Source organism: Geotrypetes seraphini, chromosome 17 (assembly GCF_902459505.1).
Source record: "Geotrypetes seraphini chromosome 17, aGeoSer1.1, whole genome shotgun sequence".
Classification (NCBI taxonomy): domain Eukaryota; kingdom Metazoa; phylum Chordata; class Amphibia; order Gymnophiona; family Dermophiidae; genus Geotrypetes; species Geotrypetes seraphini.
This window is the reverse complement of record NC_047100.1, coordinates 21,038,478-21,062,592: the sequence shown is the minus strand read 5'-3', so window position 1 is coordinate 21,062,592 and position 24,115 is coordinate 21,038,478. Positions and strand designations below refer to the sequence as shown.

General features: G+C 40.2%; 1 protein-coding gene across 7 annotated transcripts in view; it reads left to right on the top strand.

Annotated features, from left to right (window-relative positions):
- Nucleotides 1–24,115, top strand: part of CADPS (calcium dependent secretion activator) — a 447,229-nt gene that overhangs the window by 343,701 nt on the left and 79,413 nt on the right. For all 7 annotated transcript variants that reach the window (XM_033925902.1, XM_033925901.1, XM_033925899.1 and 4 more), the window contains one exon: nucleotides 8,277–8,309. In XM_033925902.1, coding sequence (XP_033781793.1) covers nucleotides 8,277–8,309 — 33 coding nt within the window. The remainder of the gene's footprint in view (nucleotides 1–8,276; nucleotides 8,310–24,115) is intronic.

The following is a 24,115-nucleotide window of genomic DNA, read 5'->3' as shown; positions in this document are numbered from 1 at the left end:
GCTGGTTAGAGAATCACATTGCTGCAGAGCTGATTGCAGAAAGGGAATCTCTCTGCTGTGATTAACTGAGCGGCAGCCCCCCCCCCCCCCGCCACTGTTCGTGGCAGGAGGGATGCCCAATTCTTCCTGCTGCCACCCATGAACCCCCCCCCTCGAAGTCCCCTGGCAGGAAGGATGCCCACTCCCTCCTGCTGGAACCCCTGAAACAACCCCCCCACCCAACCACGATAAGCAGAAAGAATGCCCACTCCCTCCTTCCAGCAGGCCCCCCAAAACCCATGACCCCCCATCTATGACCCCCAGACTCAAAACTTATACCCCAGCACCCCCGACCCCCCCTCATAATTTTTATAGTACAGCAAATGCTTACTCCCTCCAGCTGCTAGGCCTGCCTCTTCACCGTGCATCCTGGGATGCACTGATGGGCCAAGCTTCCTATGAGAGGGGCCTTAGGCACCTGGGCCAACCGGAGTCTAGGGCCTCATTCTGGGTTGCACTGGGCGTGGCCTAAGTCTCTGATTGGCCAGATACCAAAGGCCACACCCATGGCTTATGGTTTCTGGCCAATCAGAAACTTAGGCCCTTCCCTAGTGCATCCCAGGATGCACCAGGAAGGGGAAGGTCCACCATTGTGAAGAGGCAGGCCTAGCGTCCGGAGGGAGTAGGCATCCCTCCAGCCCACAGTACTACGAAAGGCACAGGGGGGTTGGGGGTCCCAGAGTGGAGGGTGCTGGGGTGAGGGTTTTGAGCCTAGAGGGAGGGTCGTAGATCGTGGGGGTCATTGTTTCGTGGGCATCCCTCCTGCCACAGACAGTGTCTGGGGATTTGGGGATGGCAGCAGAAGGGAGAGTGCATCTCTCCTTCTGGCTGACTTGTGGTGGGGTCCAAAGATTCCCTGCTGCAGCAGCGATCAGCTCAGTGGCCAAGTCTATATGAAATGTTGTGGTTCTAGGGAGATGCCTAGGGCCACTTAAACTTGCCCAAGGCCACTTCCGGGTGAAACCACGCCCACACGCTGCCTTGGGCGAGCTCAGGTGTTCCTACATATCTCCCTAGACCCGTGAAAACACCTACAGTGTAGGCTGCCTGCTTCGGGTAGTTTTTTTTTCTAAAAACGTGCATCCCTATTGGCTGGTTAGACATCAGTAGAACACCTACTGCTGTCTAAAATCAGGACGCCATTTATAGAATTTGCCCCTAAGTGTTCTAATATTTAGGCATATCCTATTTATGCCAGAATTTTGTTAGCCTAAATGCCTGTGATTAAGTTATGTGCTCAATGGTGCCTAGCTTAAAAACACACCCACGATCTGCCTCTTATCTACGCCCACTTTTAACTTTGCACTGGGTGCCTAGCTGTTATAGAATCATACCAAGCAAGTTAGGTGCCTAACTTTCAATTAACTCCAATTAGTACCAATTAAGAAGTGTTGTGTGCAGATTATCGGCACTGATTTAGCCTATTACTCAATTAAGTTAGGTGCCTACGTTGGCTAGGTGAGTCGATGTAGGTGCTTAATGTTAGGTGTACTTTATAGAATTTGAGGGGTGGATTATAGAATAATGTTATTTAGAGTTACCAGACATCCAGGAAAACCTAGACATGTCCTCTTTTTAGAGGACTGTCTGGGCTCCCGGATGGACTTTCTATACCCGGCATTTGACCGGGATTTAGAAAACCCCTACAAGCTCTGGCCACATCTGGAGGGCGTCTGAGCATGCGCAGATGATGTCACATGCATCCGCACATTCTCCAGGCCCTCCAGATGTGGCCAGAGCTCCTCGCAAAGAAAGGAAGCTTTCTGGGGGCAGGATTGGAGGGTATAATGGGGTGGGGTTAGAGGCTGAACTGGGAGGTGCTAGAGGCAGAACTGGGTGGGGCTGGGGCAGAACGGGGCGGGGTTTTTTGTCCAGGTTTTTGGTTGGGTTTTTTTTTAATATGGTAACCCTACTGTTATTTACATGCTAAAATACTTCATTTAGGCTAATCTGCAATTGATATGGCATAAGTGGACATGCCTAAACTATAACACCTAAAAGCCAACTTTCTCCAGTATACCATAATGGAATTTGGGCCCCAGATACTGTTCTAGAATACACACTCAATGTGTTGCAAGAAATTTTATAACGAGACCAGTAAATTGTGTCTCTAGAACTGGACTGAGAAACACTGCTCTATGCAAAATGCTATTAAGATTGAAATGAAATTGTAGACCCTTTGAAAAATGAAGAGGCCTCTAGACTACAAACTTCAGAGATACGGGGGGAAAAAATGCCTAAGGAAATGTCCTTGGGACCGTACTGAAAATCCTTTGGGCCCTTCCTAATATCATTATTTTGACGGGATGAGGAATAAAGCTTCAGAACAAATATCTGCATCCATTAGGCTATTGCATGGCTCGGAAATTGTTCATAGCAGAGGTCAAAGGAACTCAGTTGCACATATTGTGAAGTGTTACTTAATTGCATGGAACCTTTGTGCTCATTTTCCCAAAGATTCTCTGTCACGTTCTCTCTGTGTGAAAATCCTCTGGCAAATCAGACTCTTATTTTTGGTATCCAAAAATTCTAGGTTGCTATTTAGTCAGTCTGCTCATTTAAAATATTTAGTTGCTCCTTTTTACTAGTAGCTGCTTTCAATGAAGCAAGTACTGTAACATTTTTAAAAGAAGACAATGTTGGAACTCTGTCTGTCATATCTACAAAATGGAAAAAGTAATAGCATTACAACACGGGAACATTCATAATTTCAATAAAATTTGGCAACCATTGACTAATTATTCTAATGATTAGATTTCTTAGCACAGTTATAATACTTATATAGAAAAGGGGTGGGATATGTATAATTTTTAGAATCATTAATTGAAAAAAGGGGAGGGATGTATAACTATAGACCAATATCTTTAATAAATGTAGATGGAAAATTATTAGCAAAAATACTTGCGCTAAGATTAGCTAAAGCTCTCCCCCATATAATAGGTATGCATCAAACAGGATTCGTTGCTCAAAGACATTCATCTCACAATACCAGATTAACATTCCATATGTTATATTTAACAAAGAAAATGAATGAACCTACTTTTGCAATTTCATTAGATGCAGAAAAGGCCTTTGATAGAGTAGAATGGCCTTTTATGTATCAAGCAATGGAATGGTTTGGTATAGGTCCTGGATTTATACAAATGATACAAACAATGTATAGCTCCCCTTCTGCTAGACTATATATTAATAATACGTTTTCAGAAAAATTTAATCTACAGAGAGGAGTTAGACAAGGATGTCCCTTATCCCCTTTGCTGTTTGATATTGTTTTAGAACCCTTAATATTAGCTATCCAACAAGCTAAGGAGATACAGGGTATACCTCATTCAGATAAAGAATATAAGATATCTGCTTACGCAGATGATTTATTACTATATCTGAAAAATCCAGAATCCACCATTCCACATCTACTTGAATTGATTGAGAAATTTGGAAAATTTTCAGGATATAAAATTAATTGGAATAAATCAGAAATTCTTCCACTAAATATACATTGTACAAAAGGTTTATTTGATACATTCCCTTTTGTTTGGAAGGAAGAATATATTAAATACCTTGGAATTTTGATAACAAAAACAGTAGATGAAACAATGAAAATTAATGAAAAATGCTTATTACAAAAAGTAATAGAAATGTGTGAGCAATGGAATCCTTTGCACTTATCTTGGTGGGGAAGAGTACAAACTGTAAAAATGATGATTTTACCGGTAGTATGTTACCAAATGGGGATGATACCAGTTTTCTTTCAAGATTCGTTTTATACAAAAATAAATAGGACTTTGACAAAATTTATATGGCTTAATAAAAAACCAAGAATTGCTCTAGCGTCATTACAAAGACCAATTAAGGAGGGAGGGGTAAATTTTCCCAACTTTTATAGGTATCATCAAGCCTATATCTTACGTCATGGTATGTATTGGATCCTCCCAGAACCCACAGATAATATTCCAGACTGGTTTTGGCTAGAATGGAGGCTTATGTTTCCATTACGTCTTAATCATGTAATTAGTATCAAAATGCCAAGGTTATACAAAGATCATAAAATATTTATGGATACCTGGAAAACTCTAAAATACATAAGTAATCTTACTCAAATTCCAATTAGTAAATCAACCAACCAAACTATATGGCTAAACCCCAAGATCAAAGTTGGCGGTTTTAAAATCATCTGGAAACATTGGATGATAGCAGGCATTCGCACTTTGGATGATGTAATTAAAAATGATAAATTGCTGGAGTTTTCACAATTGCAACAAAAATTTGGTCTCAATAAAACACAATATTTTAAATGGTTGCAATTGAAGCAATCTATTCAGAAAGGGTTCCCTGAATGGAAAGATCTCGCTAAATATCACAGTTTGGAATTCTTATGTTTCCAGATGGACTCAATAGGTCACAAAGCCGCACAGTGGTATAAATTAATATCCGGATATATAAATAAAAAACCAAAAAATGGTCTTAGAGACATTTGGAGCATTGAGATAAAACACCAAATTAGTGCATCTCAATGGCCACGACTTTGGTCTTGGAGGCTAAAATGTACGGTGTCAGCATCTATGAGACAAACTTGGTTTTTTTCTTCTTCATAGAGCTTTTTGGACCCCTACTCGTTTACAAAAAATAGATAGTTCAAGATCTAATAGATGCTGGCACTGTCATATTGAAATTGGGACATTAGATCATCTTTTATTCTTTTGTCCATTTATCCTATCATTCTGGAAATCAATTTGGCCCCAAATTAACAGAATGTTAGAAAATCCGGTAGCCTTGACATATGATACTATATTATTTGGAACAACTATGAGAGCAAAAAGCCAAATTTCATCCAGTAATAACAAACTTTTATTTATTTTAACTGGAATTGCAATACAACAAATTACATTCAATTGGAAACAACATGATAGATTGAACTATATGTTCTGGTGGAATTCGGTATGCCACATATATAAAATGGAACTTGCTATTGCAACACACAAAGGATACATGAATAAATTTAAAAAAATATGGGGACCATTAACCGATTTTTGTAATGAAGGATAATTTTTCCCATAAATAACACTGGAAACATCTAAAGACCGTTAACATGATTTCTCTTATGAATTTTTCCCATGATAAGATAATTGTAAAGAGGGAAATGGGGTGGGTTTTTCAATTTTGATTATCACATACTAAATTAATATTTAAAGAATATACAATAAAATTGATTTATGTATTATTGGTTGGGAAGGAGGGTGGGACAGGGGATTATTATATTAATGTTAAACTTGATATTAATATATGAGTTAGTCAAGTGTGTATTTAAGTTTCTATTGAGTTTATCTGTAACACTTGTTGTAACATAAAAAAATGAATAAAGATTTAAAAAACAAAAAGCATTACAACACGGGAACATTCATAATTTCAATAAAATTTGGCAACCATTGACTAATTATTCTAATGATTAGATTTCTTAGCACAGTTATAATACTTATATAGAAAAGGGGTGGGATATGTATAATTTTTAGAATCATTAATTGAAAAAAGGGGAGGGATGTATAACTTTTGATTATATATAATATATACTGTTTATAAATTAAGTTGTATTAATGATAGATACAATGATATATAGTAATTAATTATATCACTTGAATTTCAACTATTGTAAAAATTGAAAAATTTAATTAAAAAAAACAAAAAAAAAACAAAACAGTTTGGACATTTTCAAAGAGTAAAAAAAAAATTAAAAAAAAAAAAAGACAATAAATTGTGTTTTACACCAGGACTTGGCCCAAGTTTTGAGGTCTTTATAGGAGGTACATGGGGGTAATGTCTAGGGACATTGCTTTAAGCCTTTGGTAAGTCTGAGTCCAGAAGCTGGGGTGCAATCCTCACAAAACTGTGCAAGTGCCCATGTGTCATCCGCACAAACCTTTTTAAAAAAAATCCTTGGTATTGAATATATCAGTGCAAAATATAATAACTGAAACAACACAATTATCAAGTCAGTATAATCATGGACCGAAAAACTAAGCATGTTGATTCTTATCATGCAAAATGCAGTTTGTAAGTTTTCAGAATGCTTTTTTAGTTATAATATAGCCCCCTTACCTTACAATGAAACACATCATAAACTCTCCAGTCTTGCATTTGGTGTAGAATGGACTGGGGAGGACATCAGTGGCAACTCCACTAACTTGGAACATGAGGATGTCAATGGCCAGACTTTCTGGTAAATATCCTGCAAACAGGACGGTTGGATAGGCTGGACTGAGCTTGGACGACAACTTCAGCATTTGGAAACTAGGACAATCAAAAAAAGAAGACCCAATTTTCCACAGGAAAAGGAGCAATCCAAACACAAAAAACTGTGGAAACTGCAATGTTCAACTGTGTATTATCGCCGTCCCTTGGCTTCAGACTTCAATCATTTGTTCCACATTCGCATATTTCGCCAACAAATCCTCTTGGACCTTTGAGGAAGGCTTGTTTGCTGAAACACGGCCCGTGTCAGGTCCATAGAACATCACTGTAATCAATGTGGATTACTTTTATAATTTATTTGAAGATTTTTACAAATAATAAAAGGAAAGTCAAGAACATTGTAGTTTCCACAGTTTTTTGTGCTTGGACAATAGCAGGTGGACTTCACAGTCTATTTTCCAGAAATATCGAAGAAGAGCCAAGTTAATTTAATCATTAATTTTTAATGAATATAACTAATGGGCAGATTTGATGGACCGCTCAGCTCTTTATCTGCCGTCATTTACTATGTTACATGATACACATAATAAAACTCTCCAATTAAAGGCATGTTCTTCTATCCCACCCCCTATGCATGCCCCCCAATTCTCCATCTACTATCTAAAGATAGCAAGAGGTAAACTTTTACAATGAAATGCTCACAATAAAATATCCAGCATTCTAGACCAGTGGTTCCCTACCCTATCCTGGAGGACCACCAGCCAGTCAGGTTTTCAGGATAGCCCTAATGAATATGCATGGAGCAGATTTGCATGCCTGTCACCTCCATTATACGCAAATCTCTCTCATGCATATTCATTAGGGTTATCCCAAAAATCCAACTGGCTGGTGGTCCTCCAGGCAGGGTTGGGAACCACTGTTCTAGATAATCTAGATACACAACATAGGTAATATCATTAGTTAACACTGAGTACAAACGTGCATTGAGGAATGCACTCCTAGCTTTGGGGTCCTTTTACTAAGCTGCAGTAAGCATTAATGTATGCTTACTGCAGCAAAAAAGGCTTTACCGTGGGACATGCAGAGGTGTGCCACATTAATTTTGGGATGTGTGCAAGCTACCCATATGATAATAAATAGAATTTATTTTATAGTACCAGAATGAAGAATGGGCAGGATATGTACTAATCGATTAGACTAGCTATATTGTCCATGCACTAACCAATTTGCATTTGGTTAGTGAGTGAGGCCATACTGCCTATAAAATAGGTGGTGGCAGGGGTTCAGCTGCTAATAGCCATGCACTAATGGGAAAATTAGCACATGACAAAAGAGCAAGTGGGGAGTGGGATAGACCACATCAACCTTGGGATAGACAATCTTTATTTGTATCAATAAATTCACACCTTAGGGAAGACCGTGCCCGGTGTGGACCACCCCCACCCCCTTAATGCACCAGTGGGCCTTGCAGAATCATGATCAGCAGCGCCTACTGATGCTGAAGTTCAGTGCCACCCCTAAATACGCCCAGTTCAGGGCTTCGACATTACTAGGCAACACAATGTGCCACGGACCCAGGCGCTAATCCCAGAGGGTATGTAGCAGCACCTGTTTTGGGGTTGGTTGTTTGTTTTTTTTTACAAATTTTGAACTGTTTTTTTTTAATGGCACAACCAATTATCACACCACTTAAAACAGTTAAGTTAAGCACTGGTAAGCGTAATCTAGGTGCCTTACTTTCGGCGACTTTTTTCAAAATCCGACTCGAGAACAGTGTGGAAATCTGCTAGAAGATTTCCATGAATTTGTCCAAGGTCAGTGGCAAAAACCAAACCCCAAGTGAGGAGTAAAATCAGTTCAATCAAATCGGAATCTGCCTGCTCCGAGTTCATATCCAACCCGTGTTCATAACCTTCAAACTACCAGGCTTTGGGGGGGGGGGTATTTTTAACCATTATCTTACATCCTGTTGTGTTTTCATTTACTGTGTTGTACAAGTAAGCAGTTAAATAGCAAATATCATTTATTTAGCTTTGTGCTCTTTCTCTTTTAAGGTGAAAGCGGCATCTAAGTATGTGGATGTGCCTGTAAGTATGCAATTTACGTGTTGATTTAGCTAGACATGTAAGACATGTTTCTTGCTTAGCAGAGCTGAGACAATGTACGAGCAGAAGAAATGTCTGTTCACTAGAAGAGATTTCTAGTTCAGTTTTGTTTAAGAAGCCATGGGATCAAATCTAAAGATTTTTCAGGAATGTCGCAAAGAGCAATTCTCGGAAAAATTCAAATGATGTCAAATTTATGATCTGCATTGAAAAGCCAGGTCTGCTTTTTTGTCTGATGTATCATGGAAGTCAAATTAGGAACTGTAAAATTCAGGGTTTGAATCTCTCTATCCCTAGTTCTTGTACAAGGGGGTGCTGAAAAGTTCTCGGCCCAACTAAGAAGAGAATGGCATGGATATGTTTCAATCAATGATCTGGAACAATGCCCAAACACAGAATTTTGTTTCTGCAAATTGGCACTTAATGAAATAAGATAACACTCTTTTCAGCTACAGTGGCAAAACAGCGCTCCGAATTTAGGGAGTTGGTTGGTTGGGCTGAGAGCTTTTCAGCATCCCCTCGTACCTTGGCCATGAGTACAGGCTTAAGAGGTTTTAATTCAGTTCTCTCTCTCTATCCCATGCCTAAAGAGAAGGATACAGACAGAATCCAACCAGGCTGAAAACTGAGGTGTGGGGATAGGTCAGATGAAAAAGGTGCCCACGGAACCTCTGCAAGAGGTATTCAAATGAAAATGATTCCAGAGTTGCAGGAAGTCAACTCGTAACTCCTGGTCCTTTCTCATCCCTGAGGGCAAGATTCTCAAAGTTGAACGCCATCGCTAAATTGTTTTCTGGCGGTTTAGCCTGCACACATTTTAGTGATGGATTATCAGAACAGATTGTCAATGTCTTTAGCGAGATTTATAGCAGTCTCCCACAATGGCATGCAAATGGGTTCTTTAACATTCTTAAAAATTCTTTAAAAATCGCTGAGGCATTTTCGAAGAATGACTGGGCCGGGGATGCTGTTACAGTACCAGCACTTGTGTTTTGACTGTGACTAATGAAAAAAAAAATGTGTATCTATATATTTTTAGTGGAGGGTAGGAAAATCACGCTTCTATTTTTGGGAGAGACAGGCATGTTTCATGCACACTTGTTAAAATCCAATGTTTCTTCTTGAGCGCATGTATGATACTCTTGTTTCTGGCTATAGGTCTTCATTAAATTTTACATTATCTGAATTATAGTAGTTTTTGGGAGAGAAAGGCATGTTTTATGCGCAATTGATAAAAGTCGACGTTGCTTCTTGAGCGCATGTATAATACTCTTGTCTTGTGTGTTTCTGGCTGTGGGTCTTGATTAAATTTTACATTAAAAACAAATTACAAGATTTACCTGAATTATGGTAGTTTTTTGGAGAGAAAGGCATGTTTTATGCACGATTGATAAAAGTTGACGTTGCTTCTTCCCTCCTCTCCCTTCCATTCATCCAATAGCTCTTGCATGCCTATGATTGACACACTGCTTGCGACTTAAATGGCACCACTGATGCACGTGCTGATTGCGTTGCTTTGCGCACATTCACGCCTCTTTCCTTGTATATTCTGCACATGTGCCGGTCACTAGCACCAGCGTGCATGTAAATTTAGCGAATCTTCCCTGCTGTCCGCCGACATCATTTGCATGCGCGATTTTTGGAGAATGTCTCATTTTTTTAAATTCACTATTAAAACGGCTGCGTTAGCAGACCATCGCTTTTTAACACGGTTTTCTGAGAATCTTGCCCTAAGTATTACTAAAGTGCTTTCATTTTGGTTTCCTGCAGACACACAGCTAGCTCTCTCAGGAAACTCCAGTCACTTTTTTGATTCAGTGAATGGTAGATGCCTTGCCTAGCTTCACAGTTTGGCCTCAGAGCTGTTATCAATAAGAGGACATGAGTTAAGCCCTTGAGGAACACCCGACGTGTCAGGTTTTCAGCACATCCTTCATGATTATGCATGAGCTGAAACTGCTTGTGTAGTACTTCCGATGCATGCAGAACTCTTCATGCATATTCATTAGGGATATCCAGAAAACCCGACCTGCATATGGCCCTTGAGGACTGAACTTTGCATACCCTTTGTTATAAGTCCAACAAACAAATCCAAACATTGCCTGACTGTTTGCCGAGGCTGAAAGTTGACATCTATTGACATATAATTTGATAGTGAGTATATGTTGTTTTATGTATCAGATTATTAATGGAATGCTCTAATTAATTTATCTGTGGAACAGGCTCAAGTAAAGTATATTTAAATTTAATCTGTTAGAGCTGATATATTAAAAATATGGAAATCAAATCTGTTTAAAAACTGAATCTATCAAGCGAATCCCATTGACTGTCATGGGAGGCCCTATTGAAGTTTATTACATTGTAAACGTGTTTAAGTATGTTTCAAACACACTTAGACTGTAGTACATGTTAAAATAAAGTATATTAGCATATAAATTTGTTTCCCTGAAGTTTGATATAATTTACAGTAGCTCTCTTTCAAAAGAGAATTTAAAAGAAGGGTGAAGGAACTGAGCTAGGTGGAGAGATAGAAAATCCACAAAGAATTTCTGGACCACAGTTGAGTCCGTAAGCTTCCTTTTGTTTGTAGAATAAAAACTTTTTTTCATTGTCCTTGCACCTTTCATCTAGAGAGGATGCTTCAAGGGCCAGATGTCCTCATTTTTGCTTTGTCTGGAGAAATGCATGCAGCCAGCGTTTCACTGTAAGACTTAATTCATCGATGCTCCCCACGCAAGCAAATCCGTTTATCTAATTTCTACCCAAAGCAAACTATCAAATCCAATAAATCCCTTAAACAATAAAGGCATTTGTAACTTTCATTTAACTTCGGTGAACTAGGTGAAATCCTTATTTTTATCTTAAGAAAAGCCACAGTTGTTGCTTGTACGAGGGAGTGCTGAAACGTTCTCAGCCAAAACCAAGAAGAGAGTGGCGTGCATGTGGTTCTGTCAGTGATCTGAAACCATGTCAAAACATAGAATTTCGTATCTGCTTATTGGATTGGTTTTAAATGGCTTGATATTTAACATATTTATGAGACAAGGTATCTCCTCTTCTTCTTTGTGTTGGTTATTCATTGAGTCTTGGGTAAGGTTCTCAATTTTATGCTTAACGTTTTGGTTTCTTGTGGTGTGGGTCCAGTATATTTAAAGATGAAATTGAGAATGTATCAGCCATCTAGGGCTTTATGCTCAAGTCAAGCGTGTAATTTTGAGGTACTAGGAGCATATGAATTCTGCTTGATTGCTTTTAAAGCTAAGTCATTTTCTGGGGTAATCCCTTGTTTGTGGCTCAGTCTTCCTACGGAAGTAAAGTCTGCATTAAATTACCTGTCTTTTTGTCATTTGTTAAAAATGTGTTTATTTGAGGGGCTGCCAGGCAACTAAAGATTTAGAGATATTGCGACTGGAGGAAATAAAAACTTTATACTCGTGATTAGGTTTTTTAATGATTTTTTTTTTTTTTTAATTCTATTTTGCTATTTTAGGCATTAGCATTATTTGGGATTCTATTCCTAGCTGCTTAATTAAGTATATTTACCTGTAACCCATTCTGAGCTCTTTGGGGAAAATGGGAAAGAAAACAAATAAATACATTATAAATAGAAAATTTAAGTCTTTATTTTCCAGCTATTTTAGGGTTGGGGTGCACAATAAAATCAGTGTTTTCATGCCTCAAGTACTTTTCCTGGTGAAATTGAATATGTATTGTTTGTGACACTCAGGAGTCATTAGTACAGAAAAAGGCACAAAAGCTTAGTGGAGAATGCAAGACAAGCCAGGGGAAGAGGGAGAGAGTACGAGGGAAGGGGTGCTTTGGGAGTATTTATCCAATAAACACCTAATTCCTTTGCATGGGAAAGGGGATTTCTTTATTGGTGTTTATTGGTAAAACCCTTAAAACCAGGCGCTCCTCATTATGATTGGTCATCTGTGGGTTTGTTTTTTTTTAATGACCCATAGATTGAAAAGGCAGAATAGGTGTTGCTTCTTAATTTCTGCATATATGTTTATGCTATTGCATTTTTATAAGATGTAAGTCACTTTGGGGCACTCCTAAGGGGACCGAGAAGGGGAGCTGTAAAATTCGCTTGGACTATATTAATTTCCAAGAGTTGTATGCCTTTCATCAGGCTGGTGGGAAAGCTGTGGTCATAGGAGCCAGTTCTCTGGGTCCCAGTGGGTGCTGAGCACAACCCGTACTGAGCAAGCTCCTTCATTATGTCTAGGGAGGGATAATTTATATTGTGTTTGGGACCCCCTAATCATTTTGTTATGTTGGCAACTGTGGCTACAGTAACATCAGTGAAAGATGCTTAAGCTCTGAAATACACCGAGTTGGTCCTGTAATATCCAGCTGTTACTTGCAGTTAAATTTGTTAATCCATTTTAGATTATTTTTGTTTTGGGGTTTTGGGTTTTTTTATTATTTTTTTTTTTTTTTTTTTTTTTACAATGACTAACGTCCCCATTTCCTTAAAAAAAAGTCACCTTAAAAAGCAAATCAGCTCCTGTTATTACTGAGATTTTCTTATCATCGTTTCTCTATTTAAAATATGAATAACATTTCTGAGTAGGTGAGGACACACAGCGATGATCATGACTTTTTTTTAAAAAAAAAACACCTATATCATCTATGAAAGGAAAACATTGACTCATAAAGCCATCCCATCTTATGCATTTTTACTAACTGGCTGCTAGATGGGTGATGAAGATGTGGTACAGTATGTTCCATACTACTGTCTGACCAGGTGATAAAGAAGAACATTTTGGGATATTCCTCCTACAGGGGTAATGAGCTTAAGACAGAGAATCTTCAGCGAAAACAGAAAAATCTGGCCGATATGGTGTTAAAAGCCATCCAGTAGTACAAGCAGGTTTAGAGAGCAGCAAGCGTGATACAAACCAATGGGATTTTAACTGTGTTCTTACAAAGGAAAATTAGCAGAAAAAAAACAGGAATATAGGGAGCAAAAGTCTCAATTAATTTGCTTTACTCCTGATTTCTTTCCAAAAGAAAGAGAAACATTAACTGCAAATATAGTGAAGCCATCAGTTTCCTCTGAACACATATCAGTAGATCATGTAGTGTGTGTGGGGGGGGATAGCAAGAACTTAGGTGTAAAAGTTCAGAAAATGGAGGGGGAGAGGCTCTGTAATGTTTTCCATCTCTGGAGAAATAGGAGGGACAAAAAAAAAATTCCTTGGCTGAACCGCTAACCTCCATTTAATCCTTTATTCATAAATATGATTATTCCATGTCATCTGCAGAGCTATCATGAAACAGGTGCATTTGGGCTTTGCTGGAAATTGCTTGAAAGTGTAACACTTCACTGTTGCTACCCGTTGCTGGTCCTCGTTGTTTTTCAAATTAATACCTTGTCACTGTTTCAGCAGGTGGTAAGAAATGTTACCACTTGCTCAGTGGCCGACCACGGGTCCTTGCTTTGATAATCGTTTGCTTGGTGCTGAAAAAACAATACAGACCCACTGCTTCCCAAATGTCCCTAATTTGCACCCCTAGAAATTACAGAAAAGTGTTAAGTAAGTTCAATTTCCAGCGCCTGACAATCATAGTTTGCATAGAAAGGATGCCGTGTGATCTCAGGTAAATCTCTGCAATGAAAACAAATTCTGTTAACTGTTAGCAAGCAAGACAGTCGTCCCTGAGCATTTAAGACATCGTGGCAGGTTCCCTAATGACCCGTGTTACAGTCTTTTAATGAGTTTCCTGGCAAATGTTTGCATGCAGGAACGTGAACGCAGCCTTTTCAGCTCATCTATCTGGAGCAACTTAGACTTACCACCTTTTCATATAAACTGTCAGAAGCGCCACTACCATTTGTCAAAACAAATGTGTTCTTTTTTAAAATGGATTGAAATTAAAAAAAAAAAACCAACCCCACAATTGATTGCAAATCTTCACATAAGAATTGTGATGCATTGTGTCTTGCAAAGTGGAAAGCTGTTCGCTTTTGACTGATTGGTTTGAAATAAGAATTTGAATTTGTTGAGTTAACTGTATGCAAAATCTCCCTTCAAGGAAGAATAGGACCAGCCTAATGCTTCGAGCTATGGGCTGAGAACCAGGAAAACCTGGTCCAAATGTCATTGTACTTTCTTGTGATCTTATAAAGAAATAAAACAAAAAACAAAGGAAATAGGGTTATTGGACTAACTCGATGCATTTTATGATGTGGTGAGACAAACTGCAAACTGTGCAAACACATCTCAAAGGATCCCACGGTCACTCATATGGGAAATACATTCAGTATAAAGGGATCCTTCACAGGTTCATCTTCTAATGTGGTGTGCATCATTCAGTGCAAAAAGTGCAAAGAGGCATGTTATATTGGTGAAACAAGCCAAATGCTAAAGACCAGAATCAACCTATATAGATGAAATATTAAGAATTGCAATACCGACCAGGATGTCACCTCTGTTGGACAACACTTTGGAAAAACTGACCACTACACCAATGGTGAGACTTCTAAATGGAAACTTTAATCTAAGAATGTAAAACCTTTGAAATCAAAATAAGAGATTTTGACACCTACCAGACAAGACTTAACAGAGATCTGGGCTTTCTTTTGCCACCTTTCTGTTTCCATACCCCCACCCCTCTTCCTATCCCGAAATGTTTTCACGTTTTCCTTATATATATATATATTGATATCTATCAACATTTGCTTATTTCTAATCTGAAGAAGAAGGGTTACCTTCGAAAGCTCATCATAAAATGCACTGAGTTAGTCCAATAAAAAAGATATCACCTTATTTCCTTTGTTGTGTTTTTTTTTTTTGTTTTATTTCTTTGTACTACCTTGGAAAGTAGACTAACATGGCCACCACACCATTTCACTTGTGATCTTAAGTAAGTCTTGGCTCTCCATTACCTCTGGTACCAACAGATTGTAAGCCCTCCAAAGAAAGGAAAATAGCTAGAGTACCAGAATGTGACTTGCCTTGAGCTGCGGCTGAGAAAGATGTGAGCTAAATCCAAATTCCTTTCCCTTTCCCAAATAGTTGCTGGCTTGAATGCAAGACGACGATATTTGAGATGCGCCATAGGTTCAAATTTCTTAAGTCATTAGCTTTTGTGTGATCTCAGGCAAAACTCTTCTATCATTGGCTGCCCTAGGGGTCCTTTTACTAAGGTGCGGTAGCCGATTTAGCGTGCGTTAATTTTTAGCATGCGCTAAAACAGCTAGTACGCCTTAGTAAAAGGACCCCTAAGGCAGCCAACGATAGAACAGTTTTGCCTGAGATCACACAAAAGCTAATGACTTAAGAAATTTGAACATATGGCGCATCTCAAATATCGTCTGATGTCAGTGCTCTTATTTATTTAATTTGTTTCCTATCCCATTTTCCCCACAGAGCTCAGAATGGGTTACAGGTTAAACATACATAAAATACAAGTTAACAGGTTACAATATCTCTATTAGTCTATGTGATTATTAGGGCTGTACCAAGCCTGCCGAACTGGGATCAAATGTTTTTTATTGATAATGACCCGACACTGCCAGTGTTTCAGCCAATGGCCTATCCCACATATCTGATAACAAATGCCTCCCCCAAATTTAGAGCTAGCCTCATGCAATGGATACAAACCACGCTTACGGAAGGTCTATTCCCACAGGACCTAGGAGAGGTCATAATCACCCCAATTGTTAAAGATCATAAAGGCCCAATAGATATCCCCTCCAACTACAGACCCATTGCTTCAATACCTATCTACGTTAAACTAATAGAAGGACTAGTTGCTCAATACCTCACTAACTACCTGGAAGATCACAACCTACTTCATCCCTCACAATCAGGGTTCAGATCCAACCATAGCACAGAGTCACTACTAGCAACTCTACTAGACACAGCCTGGCAGCACCTTAGCAAAGGCAGAAGGATGCTGTTAATCCAACTCGATCTCTCTGCTGCATTCGACCTGGTTGACCACTACATACTACTACAGATACTTGAAGCCATAGGGATCTCAGGCAGGGTATACAACTGGTTCCAAGGATTTCTTAAATCAAGAACTTACAGAGTAAAACCAAACGATCTTAAATCAGAACCGTGGTCTAACCCCTGTGGAGTTCCACAAGGGTCACCACTGTCGCCTACACTTTTCAACCTCTTTATATCCTCCCTTGGGACCACTCTAGATAACCTAAATGTAACATCTTTCAGCTACGCAGACATCACCATACTCCTCCCCTTTGATTCTCCAGATCCCACCTCAACAGAAAAACTGAAAAAAAACACTAGAAGCAGTGGAAAAATGGATGATAGACCACAAACTGAAACTAAACTCATACAAAACAAAATGTCTCTTGCTCGAAAAGGCCAAAAACCCCTCCATTTCAGAATTAGAAATTAATGCCACCAAATACCCTATACAGTCTGATCTTAAACTCCTAGGAGTGATGATAGATAGATGCTGCACAATGCAGATCCAAATTAAGAAGACTACCCAGAAAGCATTTTTAACCATGAGAAATCTATGAAAAATAAGAAAATTCTTCGACACAGAGCAATATAGACTCATAGTCCAATCCCTAGTCCTAGGTCTAGTGGACTATTGCAACATCCTCTATCTACCATGCCCTGCATACATGATAAAACAACTACAGACTGTACAAAACACTGCTCTCAGATTGATCTACTCACTAAGTAAATATGACCACATCACCACTGTGTACCTAGACTCACACTGGTTACCAATACAAGCACGAATTTAATTCAAACTATACTGTCTATTATTCAAAGCTATAAATGGCACTGCCCCCACTTACCTAAACAACCGCCTAAATCATAACCTTACTACTAGACAAAGAAGAATTCAGATCCCATTTACTTACCCCCCACTCAAAGGTACTCGGCACAAGAAGATGTTTGACAACCTACTAGTGACGCAGGCAGCGAAACTTGACCACTCTATCTCCAACTTGCTGACAACAACGAGCAAATTCAAATCATTTCGAAAAGGAATCAAAACTCTGCTATTCAAAAAATTTATCCAGATATCTTAACTCCTCCCCTTGTCCTTTCCCCTGCCTTGTAAATCCCCCCTCAAAGTCTTACCCTCTCTTGTAATTTTTTCTCTCCAAAGTATCAACCATGTATACAGCTCCCTAAATTGCAAATCTCATGGAAATGTCCAGTTAACTTCTTTGTAATCCTAATTCCTAAACTGTAATTTTCCTGGAAATGTCCAGTTAGCGTCTTTGTAATCCGCCTAGAACTGCAAAGTACGAGCGGAATAAAAGTCACTAATGTAATGTAATATATATACAATATAATCTTATTAATACATAATGATAACAATAAAATTAAAAAGGCACAAAGCACAATGTACGCAGAGAAAATGTTAATCATCATTTATATAATTCTTTTCCTCATGTGCACCTTCTCTTTCCCTCTCACTCACACACCCATGCCCAACAATTCTTTCTATTCCCTCCTTCCCTCCCTCCTATGTCCCAAGTTAGTGCCCCCTTCCTCCCTCCCTTGTGTCCCAAATTCATGCCCCCTCCCTTCCTTCTATTTCCTGAGTTCATGCCCCCCTTCCTGCCTTTGTCCCAAATTCGTGCTCCTCCCATGTTCCAATGCGCTCCTTCCCCTCCCCCCTCCTCTTTCTTCCTTTGTCCCAGATCATATCTCTTCTCTCCCTTACTTGCTCGCTCCAGGGCTGCACTCACTTTCAGGATGATTCTTTTAGTGTTTCTTATGTTAAAGTTCAATTTTCATTATTTATATTTCATATTCATATTCGGCTAAATAGTAAAAGATGCTATTTTGGTACAGCTCTTGTTGATTTATGGTTTTAACGCACCTCTAGATTGTAGAACAACCGCGGGCACACCAGTATGCTTCCTGATATTTCAGGTGTGCCTTGACACACTGACGAGGAGGAGAGTCATCCACGCCGGCTGACTGCCTACAGGACGTGCCTCTCATGGCAAGAGGCAGCTCATGTAGAAAGTCAACCAGTGCAGACGATTCTCCTCCTGGCTGGTGTCTCTCCTCCTCTCCCTGCACCTCCCGGATCCCTCCACCGAAGCGGGTCACGGCCAGATGGGCCTCCGCGCACTTCCGGGTGACTTCCGGCTGGGACACTGAATTTTGTGCGCCACCAGACAGAAAATTTGTGAGACACTGTTCTAGAATAAATTCCCTCGGCACCTTTGTTCTTTTAAGTGTTTTAAGGTCTAAATTAAAATTCCATCTATCCTCTATAATGTTTTCTCTTCTGCCTCCGTAATTCCTCAGTTGTTCATTTTATACCTGTAGGAGGGTGGTCCTTTTATCCATTGATTTTGGCTTACATACGGTTTGCCCAACGCCCTACTCTTATGTTTATTGTTGCATAGAGATTTGCATTGTTGTCAAGTACCTTCTTCCTTATTTCTTATTTGGATAAACACGCCCTTAAAGTGATGCACCATCTTGGGTGAATCTCTTCATAAAGACGGTTAATAAATCCTAATAAATAAATAAAAATACATCAGACCCCACAAAACACCCTCCCACCCAACCGTTATAGGCAAGAGGGATACCCCCTCCCTCCTGCCAGAACACTCCCCCAAAACACTTCCCTCACCCAGTGACCAACTGACCCCATCCACCCAGCAACCATCCCTCCACTTGCCGACCCCTCATCCACCCATCGATCTCCCTAAAGGGGAGACCACCGCCTGTTAAAGCCCATAATTGAAGCCAGTTTACTAAGTTAGGCACCTTTTATAGAATTTCCCCTTAGGTGCCTAACATTAGGTGCTTATCTTTTTAGACACCTAATTACAGAATCGGTCCCTAACTGGACATTTTCAGCAGCACTAACAGACAATTTAAAAGGCCAGGAACCATTTCTGGCTGGTTAAATTGTTTGGAATATTGACCCGAATATTAAATACACTTCTTCCTTCATATTCGCGGGGGTTAGGGGCCAAGCCGGCCCGTGAATACCAAAAAATTGCAAATAACTGTTTTCTATCTTATTCACGGTATTTTGGTTAAATCCATCGCAAATACTGTGAAATCGTGAATAAAACTTATTGTCCATATTCGTGATTGTTTAAAAAAAAAAGAGTTATGTATTGCAGTTCTTGCAAGTGCTGAAAAAAAATCACCAAACTTTTTCTCGGCACTCTAGTATGATGTCATATGGGGGGGTGGAGCCAGCAAGATAAAAACTGCAAATAATCGAACTTGTGAGAGCTGAGCCCGCAGATATGGAAGGAGTCTTGTATGTGCAGTCTTAATTGTTTTGCAGAGAGCGGTTGGGTTTTGAAGATATTCAGAATAAATATGCACTAGAAGTAGCTGCATACAATGATATTTTAAATGAATCATCTCATGCATATTCATTATCAATAACCTGAAAACCAGACCGACCTGGGTGGTTCTACAGGAGAATTTGGTAGTGAATCATTGACCTAGTGTTTTCTTCTCTTAGGGGCTTAGTATGTGATAACTGAATTAGCTCACACTCAGTGGCGTCGTAAGAATAGGAGATGCCCGCAGCGGAAACAGGAAGTGCCACAAGCAACATCACATCAACATATACACTGCAATAGCTTGTCCCATGTTAAGGTGAAATACATAAAACAAGTCTCCTGAACCTATAGAATCTATAATGTTTTACTAATCAAAAATCAATAGAAAAAAAAGTCTACACAAAGGATTCTAAAGCAACTATTCTATCACATTATTTTGATAACAAATTCATGTGCCCTTATACTAAAGTGCGTTAAGATTTGGGCAGGATTTTAATGTGCAGCAAGCCCAAAACTAACGGGGCATCCAAAAGGGACATTCCCAGTATTTTTACATTTTGGCTATGCATTAATATTGCTGTTAGGACAAGGGATGAACCTGGTGTTAATACAAATGCACTCAGCACCTTCTTTTTAGGAGGGGGGTGGTAGGTGCCTCTGCATTAACATGGTAGTTGGTTAGCACATGGTGAGTCTAGTGAGTTAACGATAGAGAGCACGCCATGCTCCTCCCATTAGCATCTCATAACCAAAAACTCCATCAATGCATGACTTACCGCATACTAATATTACAATAAGATTGGCTATCTGTTGACTTACAGTGGCTATTTGTACTTACAGTGTTTCCCTGAAAATAAGACACCCCAAAAATAAGCCCTAGTCGTCAGCAGCAGAGCTTCCCCCCGCCCCACCACGCACACCGCTCTCCCCTGCCGCACATGCACACCCCTCCCCCCGCTGACCCTTCCATCTCTCCCCCGCCAACCGTGAGACCGAAATATCTTTAATGGCAACGCCAGTAGCAATCTAGACAGGCTACTTTGTGGCCTCTCTTACCCAGGCTTTCCTCTGCCGCATCACTGAAGATGTCATCAGCAACACAGCACATGGAACGCCCAGATGAGAGAAGACTGCGAAGCAGCCTGTCTAGCTTGCTACTGATGTTGCTGTTTGTTACGAAGTATTTTGGTCTTGCGGTTGACGGGGGAAAAATGGAAGGGTCAGCAGTGGGAGGAATTGAAAATGCAAGGGTTCTGCTGCATGAGGGATGGGAGGGAGGGCTAGAAAGATACTGCACAAGGGGATGAGTGAGAGGGGAGGAAAGATGCTGCACATATGGAGGAGAGAAAGGAAATAGAAAGAATTGGGATGGAGGAGAGGAAGGGAGAGATGATCATTGTACATGAAAAAAATAAGACCTAGCACCTTTTTTGAGCCCAAAATTAATATAAGACAGTGTCTTATTTTCAAGGAAACACGGTAGATCAACATAACAGTCAAGGGAAGAAAAGACTTTAAATGCTCAAGGAAGTAACAGTGTCTCATAAACTTTTTCAAGCCGGGACACACTAAACCTAGTGTCCTCGGCTCAAAACACCCGGAAGTGCGCTAGCGTCGGTGTGATGATGTCACGCACGTGCGTGACATCAGTGTGCCGCCATCAGCACAAGCGCAAAGGCCCTTCAAAAGGGCCTTGTGCCAAGAGAAGAACCTGCGCTGGAGAGAACAGCCGGCAGAGAGAAGAGGTGCCGGCATCGGGAGATTGCTTACAGGACGTGCCTGTCTTCGCGAGAGGCACATCCTGCAGACAGTCGGCCGGCACCGGCACCTCTCCTCTTCCCCGATGTACCGCGGCACACCTGAAAGCTCAGGAGGTACACAGTTTGCAATACGCTGCTTTAGAACATTCTGATCCTGTTTCCAATTTCAGAGCTATCATTAGTCATAAAAACCTCCCTTGTCTTCTTATCATTCAGTGTTGAAACAACACTTTTTTCTATGATATGTCCCATAACTATTTGGCAATAACTATTTAATATTAAATGATTTTATAATAAATATTTTGCTTAGCTTTCAACAAGGCTGCTATAAACGTCCTCACTTCATTCAGAATCAAATTGGACTATTCATATACAGTAATCCTCGATAATATATTTGACACTCTCTAAAGTTGAAAGGGGATAGATTCCGTACAAACGTAAGGAAATTCTTCTTCACCCAGAGAGTGGTAGAAAACTGGAACGCTCTTCCGGAGTCTGTTATAGGGGGAAACACCCTCCAGGGTTTCAAGACAAAGTTGGACAAGTTCCTGCTAAACTGGTGAGACTGGACTCGTTTGGAGCACTGGTCTTGACCTTGGGGCCGCCGCATGAGCGGACTGCTGGATGGACCATTGGTCTGACCCAGCAGCGGCAATTCTTATGTTCTTATGACACTTAGCATCAAACTGGGCTTGTAGATGTTGTACTCATGCTCATGCTAATGACATTCTGCAAAGCCAGTTTTGTTAGCTGCTGAAGCACACACGCAATCCCCTAATGTTTAAACATTGGGAGCACGAGAAAAGGAGGATTAAATCATTATATGCTTTTTGTGACCAGTTGATTGTGTCTTGCTTTGCATACAATTCCAGGTTTTTTTTTTCATAACAGTTCACCATTTCCTGTAGTGAAAACGTAATTAAATTACTATTACTGCAGAAATAATTAATTCAGCAGTTTGCTTTATCAAGTTCAGGTGACAGGTTAGATAATGCCGTTAATGAATCTTTAAAGTGTGTATAATTTTTTTTAAAATACTGTTGATTTAATTTAATGATTTATATACCACCTTTTCAAATACTTCGGCTCAAAGAGAGCAATTCTATTTATGATGCTTCTAGTTTGGCACCTAGAAGGCCTCTGTTTGGAGCCTATTCGATAAAGGAAAGCAGGTACCTATTTTCTTTCATAGAATACTAGTGTAACTGCATATATATGTAGGATTACCACACGTCTGGGGAAACCCGGACATGTCCTCTTTTTAGAGGACTGTCTGGGTTCCCGGATGGACTTTCCAAAACCCGGCAGTTTGGGTTTTAGAAAGCCCTGAGCTCTGGACGCAACTGAAGGGCCTTCAATACGTATGCACGGATGATGTTACATGCATCCGCGCATGCTGGAGGCCGTCCAGATGTGGCCTGGAGGTGGTGAAACAAGAGATGAATCTTTTGGGGGGGAGGGGTTGGAGGCAGAACAAGATGGGGCTCAGGCAGAATGGGGCAGGGCCATGCATCCAGGTTTGTCCGTCATTAAATATGGTAACCCTATATATATTCCTGAAACCAGCCATGGAGCTGGTGCAAATGCTCCCATCTAGATTACAAAGATAAGCGCATACCCTCCGATTCTACATATGTTCCCAAAGTTGTGCCTGCAAATCTGTGCGCATTACAGATTTGTGAATGTAACTTGTCTAACAAACCAATCTACGCCAATAATTGCCAGTTAACAAGCAATTATTTGCACTAATTAGAATTTATGCACACAACTTTCTAAGCATATGCTATAAAGTGATGCACAATAAATAGCAAGGTTCTTTCCCCTCTCCAGGCAGGCCCCAACCCTTTAATTTCCCTCCCAACCCCATGAATTCCCCCCCCCCCCCGGGCCTACCTGGGTAACTTGTGGTCCAGCGGGGGTCTTTGTGTCAAGAGGGCAGCCCTCTCAATCCTTTCTCCATGCAGCTGCCTTCTACAATGGCTACCATGATCTTTCACAGCTGCTTGCGGCATTTCCTGTAGGTTGCGGCAATCATTTTAGAAGGCAGCCATGAGGAGGCAGGAGAGGGCCACGCTTCTGCCACAAAGACCCCCCACTGGACCAGGTACCTTGGTAGCCCAGGAGAGGGGCGAATTGTGGGGTTGGGAGGGAGATTAAAGGGTTAGGACCTGGAGAGTTGCAACCATATGGCAAAAGAGTCGCAGGTTGCTGACCCTTGCCCTAGGTGCCAGGTTATAGACTTGCCCCTTTGATAGTTTTCTCTGAGGACTGAAGTCTATAAAAGGTGCTTAAATTTTGGACACATTCTACAGAGTAGTGTTTAGCACCAGAATCTGTACCCAATTTTGGTGTCAATCTTCATGCCTGAATTAGGCACACAGTTTCTAGCGACACACATAGAAAATTTATACTTGTATCTGTACAAGTTATAAAATCCTGACTAGGATGGTGTATGCGTAAATTTTAATTATTGCTAATTAACTGCTCATTTATTAATTAAGTTGCATATGCAATTATAGAATATGCCCGATGCGTGCAAAATTTTGACTTGCTAGTTTGGGCACCATATTTAGAATCTGGGAGTACGTGTGTACCCTGGTGTACCCTGGTCACACATAATCCAAACTCCACTCATGTGGGCTCCTACCTGCAAACTATGTTTTATCAAAGATTTGCTCATGCTTTAGAATAGTGTGTAGCCAGATTATTATTTACACACTTATGTGTTCACACATGTACCATACCAT